Source organism: Nannospalax galili, unplaced genomic scaffold (assembly GCF_000622305.1).
Source record: "Nannospalax galili isolate Female #2095 unplaced genomic scaffold, S.galili_v1.0 scaffold598, whole genome shotgun sequence".
In the NCBI taxonomy this organism is placed as follows: Eukaryota; Metazoa; Chordata; class Mammalia; order Rodentia; family Spalacidae; genus Nannospalax; species Nannospalax galili.
In genome coordinates this window covers 1,121,836-1,130,685 of record NW_008342423.1, presented here as the reverse complement: position 1 = coordinate 1,130,685, position 8,850 = coordinate 1,121,836, and the positions used below count along the sequence as shown (strand labels likewise).

General features: G+C 46.4%; 1 protein-coding gene across 1 annotated transcript in view; it reads left to right on the top strand.

Annotated features, from left to right (window-relative positions):
• The window catches only part of Slc51a (solute carrier family 51 alpha subunit), a 16,777-nt gene extending 8,259 nt beyond the window's left edge, over positions 1-8,518 (top strand). Inside the window, exons 4-10 of the mRNA XM_029566173.1 lie at positions 462-638; positions 2,829-2,902; positions 3,270-3,428; positions 3,914-4,025; positions 4,278-4,424; positions 7,218-7,323; positions 7,805-8,518. Of these exons, the coding sequence (XP_029422033.1) occupies positions 462-638; positions 2,829-2,902; positions 3,270-3,428; positions 3,914-4,025; positions 4,278-4,424; positions 7,218-7,323; positions 7,805-7,941 (912 nt within the window). The 3' untranslated portion in view covers positions 7,942-8,518. The remainder of the gene's footprint in view (positions 1-461; positions 639-2,828; positions 2,903-3,269; positions 3,429-3,913; positions 4,026-4,277; positions 4,425-7,217; positions 7,324-7,804) is intronic.
• Positions 8,519-8,850: the final 332 nt, after the last annotated feature.

Here is an 8,850-nt window from a genome sequence, read left to right as displayed (position 1 = left end):
AATCTTAAAAAAAAATTATTTTTATTTTACGTGTATGTGTGCATTGCCTCCATGTATGTATCCGTGTCTTGCAATGCTTGCAGAGGACAGAAGAGGGCATTGGATCCCCTGGAACTGGAGTTATAGACAGATGTTAGCTGCCATATGGGTGCTGGGATTCGAACCCGGGTCTTCTGCAAGAACAACCAGTGTTCTTAACCTCTGAGCCATCTCACCAGCCCCTGTTTTTGTCTTTTTGAGACAGGGTCTCCCTGTAGCTCCAGCTGGCCTTGAACTCACTATGTAGATCAGGCTGGCCTTGAACTCACAGAGATCCATCTGGCTCTGCCTCCTGAGTGCTGGAATTAAAGGGGTGTGCCACCACACCCGGCCAAGACCCTTTTTAAATAAAGAAACTTTATTAAGCGTTAAACAACTTGCAGGGATTACTGGAGCAGAAACTGCCCCCAAGCTGACTGGAGTCTACTTCCCTTTCTCATCTAGAACTGGGCCCACTGGAAATTGCCCTCCTCATCATCATGACCTTTCTAACCATGGGCTCAGTTGCCATCTACCTGGAGGATGCCATCTATCTGTACAAGAACATCCTTTGCCCCATCAAGAAGAAGACACTGATCTGGAGTAGCTCTGCACCCACGGTGAGGATGCTGGAGCCGCTCCTGGGAGCAACTAGAGAGGCGGCAGGGCATCGTGAGAATCCCCTAAATTCATTTGTGCCAGGACAGAGTTTCCTGCTGGGTACCATGTAGCACTGAGGGCATGAACTGATCTCCACCCATTTGGAAAGCTAACCACCAGTGGGATTGTGTTCCAACTGGAAAAGGCTGCAGGGACAGCAAGACACTGTTCAGCACCCAGACTCCACTCGCCATTCCCACTGCCGGGGTTCTACTGTCAAAAGCAGGCTGCTAAGGCTCGAGACATGGCTCAGCAGTTAAGAGCAGTGGCTGCTATTGCAGAGGACTGGGATTAAGATCCCAACATGCATATGCTACAGAAAACAGCTAACAACTGTCTTTAACTCCAGTCCCAGGGGATCTTCTGGCTCCCAAAGGCATTGCATATACAGGTGCACTTACATACATACATGCGGGCAAAACGTTCACACACATAAAACAAACAAGCAAAAAAATTTTTTTTTGAGACAGGGCCTCCCTGTAGCCCCAGCTGGCCTGGAACTCACTATGTAGACCAGCCAGGCCTTGAACTCACAGAGATCAACCTGCCTCTGCCTCCTGAGTGCTGGGGTTATTTAAGATTATTACAGATCTCCCTGTACCCCCAGCTGGCCTGGAATTCACTATGTAGATCAGGCTGGGATCTGTCTGCCTTTGCCTCCTGAGTGCTAGAATTAAAGGCATGTGTCACCATGCCCAGCTAAAAATAAATTTTAAAGATTTTAAAAACCTCGGGGCTGGAGAGACAGCTCATCAGTTCAGAACACTAAATGTTCTTGCAGAAGACCCAAGTTCGAATCCCAGCACCCACATGGCAGCTAACAACTGTCCGTAACTCCAGTTCTAGGGCATCCAACTCCCTCTTCTGACCTCCGCAGGCATTGCACAACATGGGTACACTTACACACATGCAGGCAATACACACATACACATAAAATAAAAATAATAAACTATATTAAAAAAAGAATTTTGGCACACTCCTTTAATCTTAGCCCTCCGGAGGCAGAGGCAAGCAGATCTCTGTGAGATCAAGGCCAGTTTGGTCTACATAGTGAGTTCCAGGTCAGCAGTGGCTACAGAGAGACCTTGTCTCAAAAAAAAAAAAAAAAAAAAAAAAAAAAAGAATTTAAAAACCTGGCTGCCCTCCTGCGTGGACAGGATTTCCTTCCCACAGGGTCAGACTCACCACCCTTTTGCTATCTGCCCCTCCCCCTTGTGCATACTAAGTAAGCACTCTACCACTGAGAAATAGCTTTGACAGCTGTAAGCCTTTTAAAAGATTTATATTTATTTTATGTGTATGAGTATTTTGCCTGCATGTATGTATGTATATGTATGTTCATGGAGTGCATGCCAGGTGCCCATGGAGCCAGAACAGGGCATTGGAACAGGAGTTACAGCCCATTGTTAGCCACCATATGGGTGCTGAGAACTGAACCCAGTTCCTCTGGAAGGAGGTACTCTTAACTGCTGAGCCATCTCTCCAGCCCTAGCTATAAGCCTGTTAAAAACTCCAGGCCTGGTGTCACATGCCTTTAATACCAGCATTTGGAAGGCAGAGGCAGGTGGATTTCTGTGAGCTCAAGGCCAGCCTAGTCTACATAGTGAGTTCCAGGCCGCTGGGGCTACAGGGAGACCCTGTCTCCTGTCTCAAAAAAAAAAAAAAAAAAAAAAAAAAAAAAAAAAAAAAAAAAAAAAAAGCTCACACTAATACAGCTATTACAGAAGTCCTTGATCTGTTTAAGGCTATTTTTCCAGCTGCAACTTTTCTTTTCTTAAAATGACTGCATGCACATGATGTGAGATGGGCAGTTACATGTGTCACGGTGTACATGTAGAGGTCAGAAGAAAACTCTGTGGAGAGCTGGTTCTTTCTTTTCACCCTTATGTAGGTTGTGGAGATCAAACTCTGTCCCAGGCTTGCATGGATAGCACCTTCACCCGCTGAGCCATCTCACCAGCCCCAGTTCACTTCTTTTGCTGGTGCTGGGCACAAAACACAGGGCCTTTTATGTGTTCTACCTCTGACCCGTATTCCCTGCCCCACCAGCTAGCAAGTCCTAAGGACTAGTGCCTCAAATGCACAGGTCTTGCTTCTTGGAGTGATCTTGCTCCCACTCCTCAACCTGCGTCTTGCTTCCCTGCAAGCAGGTAGTGTCTGTGTTCTGCTGCTTTGGGCTTTGGATCCCTCGCTCCCTCACAGTCGTGGACATATCCATTACCGCGTGAGTGTCTGGCCCCACCCCCACCTCTGGGGATGGGCATCTCTTTGGCGTCCTTTTCTAATCCCCAGACCTCTAAAGTCCATGCCCTCAATCCCAGTAGAGCTCCTGAGCTTCTGGTTCCGCTCGGGGAATGCCTTATTTGGGCACATTCTGTAGCCACTTCTTTGTTCCCAGAGCCTCAGAGTGCCTCTCCCAGTCCTCTGGACCCCATTTTCTCTCTTGCTCCTCTAGGGTCATGCATCCAGAATGCTGGTCTTCCCCTGAGTGAGTCCCACTTCTCTCCCTGCAATCTTTATCTCTTCAGCAGCAAAGGGGCGCTCTGGGATGTTCTTGCCCCCATAGCTGCAAACTTGCTTCTCCTCCCCAGATTTTATGCCGTTTGTTTTTATCTGCTGATGCTGGTTATGGTTGAAGGCTTTGGTGGGAAGGAGGCAGTCCTGAGAACCCTAAAGGACGTCCCAATGAGGGTGAACACCGGTCCCTGCTGCTGCTGCTGCCCCTGTTGCCCGCCCCTTCTGCTCACCAGGTAAGGCAGGAGCAGGGCATCCCAGAGGCATGTGAGTCTGTAAGGGGTGTGAGATGTGCAAGTCTGTAAGCCCGCTTCAAAGGCTCTTGGAATTAGGCCTGTATGAGACAGTGCCAATGATAAAGTAGGCCTCCCACAGCCAGGACCCCCACATAGGAGGGGAGAGCAAAGGGATTCCCATGCTAGTGCCCTGCACATTTTAGCTGCAAAGAGGAAACTGTACTTTGGGCATTTCTTTGCCCCTCCTGTCCGTCCATTTTGCTTAATGAATTTGAGGTCAACAGTCTGAGCTCCTGCTCAACAGACCAATTGGAGGGGAGTGGGGGACAAGGAGGGGTCCCAGAACTCTCAAGACACCCCTGTCACTGTCCATGAAACATTTTTGGTGTCATGCTGGCAGCCTAGTCTTAGAACAAAGGGGTTGGAAGGTCTTCTTGGGGTGGGTAGTTAGTGGGTCCATATACCTAACCCTCTTTCTCCCTCAGAAAGAAGCTTCAGCTGCTGATGTTGGGCCCTTTTCAATATGCCTTCTTCAAGATAGTGATGGGCCTGGTGGGCCTGTTTCTCATCCCGGACGGCATCTATGACCCAGCAGATGTAAGCCAAAAGGAGATGGTGGCAAAGTCCAAGACCACTTAGTACTTCTGGGTTCTAGAATTAGTAGCTGGAGCCAGTACCCAGTGACAAAGAGCCCAGGGACAGGGTGGCTATGGAAAAGCTGTAGTCCAGGGAATATGGCGGGAAGAGAGAGTGTCAAGGCTTTGGGCCTTTGTGTTACCTTTCTTGATGTGGAAGAGGAGAAATGAAAGGAGGGCAGGCTTCCCTCCCTCACTGACTGCTTCCCACCAGATCTCTGGGAAGAGCACAGCTCTGTGGATCAACAATTTCCTTGCTGTGTCAGCCCTACTGGCTCTCTGGTCCCTCGCCATCCTTTCCCGTCAAGCTAAGATGCACCTGGGTGAGCAGAACATGGGAGGCAAATTTGCTGTGTTCCAGGTAACTATACCAAAGAAAAGGTGCTCGATAACAGAGCTACGAAAGATTTGGGTTAGGGCTAACAAAGGCGAACACTCAGATTGAAGGTCCTAAGTCTTAGGTTTCCTGTGAGAACTGGAACATTGGACATTATCTCTACCTTTCTTCCCTTTTATTTTATTTTGCCTTTCTGTGCTGTAATGGGGTTGCCATAACAAAATATCACAAACTAGGTAGCTTAAAACAACAGAAATGTGGGCTGGAGAGTTGGCTCAGTGGTTGAGAACACTGACTGTTCTTACAGAAGACCCAGGTTCAAATCCCAGCATCCACATGGCAGCTAACAACTGTCTATAACCTCAGTTCCAAGCGATCTGATGGTCTCTTCTGTCCTTCACAGGCATTGCATGACACAGGTGTACTTACATACATGCAGGCAATATACACATACACATAAAGTAAAAATAATAAATTTTTTAAAAATTAAAAAAAAAAAAGGCTGGGTGTGGTGGCGCATGCCTTTAATCCCAGCACTTGGGAGGCAGAGGCAGGCGGATCTCAGTAAGTTCAAGGCCAGCCTGGTCTACATAGTGAGTTCCAGGCCAGCTGGGACTACAGGGAGACCCTGTTTCAAAAAGACCCCCCCCCAAAAAACCCAAAACAGAAATGTATCTCACAGTTCTAGAAGCTGGAAGTCCAAAATCAAGGTGTTGGCCAGGACCATTCTGTCTGGCACCTGCCTTGGAGAACCCAGCTTGCCACTTCCTCTCTGGTATTGGCCAGCAGTCAATGGCTAATGGCAGTGGTAACGGCTGCTTTAAACATTCTCATGTGATCTAAGCAGATGTCACCCCTGTGTGATTTTTTTAAGCACATTGCAGGCACTCCTTGCAGTCGGTGGTCCTTGGCCATTAGCCGCATCATTTCAATTTCTGCCTCTATCATCACACGACTTTCTCCAAGTGTTGGTGTCACTATTTCTATGACTAGTCAATAAACAGGGCACATCTTACTCTATTAACCTTACCTTAATTATAACTCAGTTCTTCGTAGGGTCACATTCTAAAATACTAGGGGTCAGAACTGGAATAGATCTTTTTGGGACACAATTCAACCCATAACACATGCATTGCAATACCTTCTTAAATGTTTCTATTACTTTCTAAAATCCTATCAACACCACAACAGTAGTATTAACATAGCTATCACTGTCTATACTATGTGCTAAGCACTTTTCATCTATTCCATGTAAATTTTTGCCACTATCTTATGAGCTATCAGTATTCCTATTTTACAAAAGAAAGATCCTAAGACCTAGAAACGGTGATGAGACTTATTCAAAGACCAATAAGTGATGAGGCTAGAATTTACACCTGAATCTCACTCCCAAGCCCACATTCCTCCTTCTCATCACACCGCCTCCTCATCCTCATAACTGTGAAGTCTCTCAAAGGTGCACTGTGCACCCTCCGTGCTTTGGATCTGCTCAGCCCAACGCTGGCTTCTAACCCAGCCTGGTTTTCCTTCTGTCTGTCTGCTGGCCCCTTCTGCTCTAAGACGTAATGGCTGCTTTAAACATTCTCATGTGATCCAAGCAGATGTCACCCCTGTGTGATTTTTTTTTTTTTTGTCTCCCTGTAGCCCCAGCTGGCCTGGGACTCACTATGTAGACCAGGCTGGCCTTGAACTCACAGAGATCCACCTACTTCTGCACCACCACACCCAGCATTGCCTGTGTGATTTTTTTTTGGTCTTTTTGAGACAGGCTCTCTGTAGCCCCAGCTGTCCTGGCCTGTGTGATCTTTTAAGCACGTTAAAGACACTCCTTCATCCCACTAGCTTCATCTTTGATTTCATCATCTTCATCTCCATTTTTCTTGTGGTGAAATACATGCTCACTGAACTTTACCATCTTCATGCTTTTTTAAGGGCTTAGCTCTGTGATAGTGAGGACATTTCAATCGTGTAATCAGCATTACCCACGTTTAGAACTTTTTCATCTTCTCCAGATGAAACTTTGTGTCCATTCGGCACTAACACTCCTGCTTCTCTGTCCCCCACCCGACATGTCAGTTTTATTTTTTATTTATTTTTTTTCCTGCATGTAAGTGCACCCATATTGTGCAATATCCACAGAGGTCAGAAGAGGGTGTTGGATGGAAGTTATGGACAATTGTTAGCGGCCATGTGGGTGCTGGGAACTGAACCCAGGTCTTCTGCAAGAGCAGCCAGTACTCTAAACCACTGAGCCATCTCTCCAGGCCAACATGCCAGTTCTTTGTTTTTAAAAAGAAAATTTTTAATTTCACGTGTATGAGTGCATTGCCTGCATGTATGCAAGTGCATCCATGTTGTGCAATGCCAATGGAGGTCAGAAGAGGGTGTAAGATCTCCTGGAACCAGCTGGTTGTTAGCTGCCATGTGGATGCTGGGATTCAAACCCATGTCCAGTGCTCTTAACCGCCAAGCCATCTCTCCAGCCCTGGCAACATGCCAGTTTTAAAAGGACATCTTAAAGGTTAACTGTCCATCACTGCAGGTACAGGGATCTTAGCCACTTCAGCTAGATGCCATTGAGTATCTGATGGTAGCCATGAGAGAAAGAGATAAGCTGTTTCCTATAAACAATTCTAATAAATATTAGGTAGAAAACAATAATTTTCCTTAAGATTAAAATCCCACAAATTTTCAGTGAGGTGTGAGTCACAAGCCTGTGTAACTACACAAATCTGATGGTAGATCAAATTTGGAATTTGCACTGGCCTCAGCGGCAGCGGTGTCAAATATCAGTCTTCTCGCCTCTCTCCTGTTCAGGTGCTTGTCATCCTGACTGCCTTGCAGCCTGCCATTTTCTCCATCTTGGCCAATGGTGGGCAGATTGCTTGTTCACCTCCCTTTACGTCTAAAATCAGGTCTCAAGGTAAGCACTTAGGGCTCCTGTTCTGTGTTGTGGGTGAGACTGGGACTGCATTCAGGGGGAAGAGGACCTTGGAACAGAGGTTAAGCCAGGCTCAGAATATTCAGAAAGGATCTCCAAGAAATCAGGGCAGAAGCCCTGAGGAGACTCACCTCTCTGATAATAGAGACCTGCACCGTCCCTGTTTGAAGCCAGTCCTGATGGCCAACCCAGGAAGCAAGGGGTTCAGTCCTCAACTCCTAGGACAGGAATGGGTTTGGTTAGAAAGCAGGTCATGCTGATTAAATGTACATACTGTTCTTAGATCACAGGTAGAGAGCCAAGTTCTGGCTTTACCATTAATTGGCTGTGTTCCTTGAGTTCAGTATCCCCAGGTCTTGGTTTGGAGATAAACTGGAGTGTTTCTCAGCTTATATGCCAGGGATGCTAATGGAACCCACCTCAATGCAGCATAACCTCTGTTGTATTTCACCCCACACTACAGTGATGAACTGCCATATGCTCATAATAGAGACTTTCCTGATGACTGTGTTGGCACGAATGTACTACCGGAAGAAAGATGAAAAGGTTGGGTATGAAACCTGCTCATCACCAGACCTGGATTTGAAACTCAAAGCCTGAGGAGAACCAACAATAGAAGAGATACCATCCTACCATACTCCTCAGGAGAACATGAGATTTCTGTACTATCTCTCTACCTTGACCAAATGAGAAATGATTCCCATTGTCAGCATAAGCTGGCTAGTTACATATGGCTATAGGGATGAAGGTAAACTAGGCAACAGGATGAAACTGTTTGGAATCTTGCCCAGGGAAGGTATTTTAAGTTTTGTCATAAACTAACAAGATAGAAGTCTGAGACTTCAACACTAGGCACATTGTTTCTGTGGGTGCCACTATTTACCCCAACAGTACATATGTTGAAAGGTCACTCTGAGCTTTTACACAGCACAATAAAGAGAAAAGTACATGGTATATGTATGGTTTGTCTGATATAAGACTTTAGAACTTGGCAAAAAGCAGCAGCCCAAGTTTCTCAAGCCAGGCTCTTCAATGGAAGATGCTTTCTTTTACAGATGTGTCAGTAGGGCACTAATGACAACAGGCTGGGAAGGTCTGAGTTTCCCCTGTAAGACAAGAGCTTTTTGAATTTTCTTGGACAAGCTGCAAAAGGAATTGCTTCTTGTTTTGGGGTTTTTTGGGGGGGTCTTTTTGAGACAGGGTCTTCCTGTAGCCCTAGCTGGTCTGGAACTATGTAGGCCAGGCTGGCCACGAACTCACAGAGATCTGCCTGCCTCTGCCTCCTGAGTGCTGGGATTAAAAGAGTGTGCCACCATACCTGGCTGGAACTGCTTCTTTTTTCAAATATATATATTTTATTTTTTTATTTTATGTGTATGAGTGTATTGCCTGCATGTATGTAAGTACACCCATGTTGTGCAATGCCCGTGGAGGTCAGGAGAAGGCATTAGGGGATGGAGTTATGGATGGTTGTTAGCCACCATGTGGGTGCTGGGAATTGAACCTGGG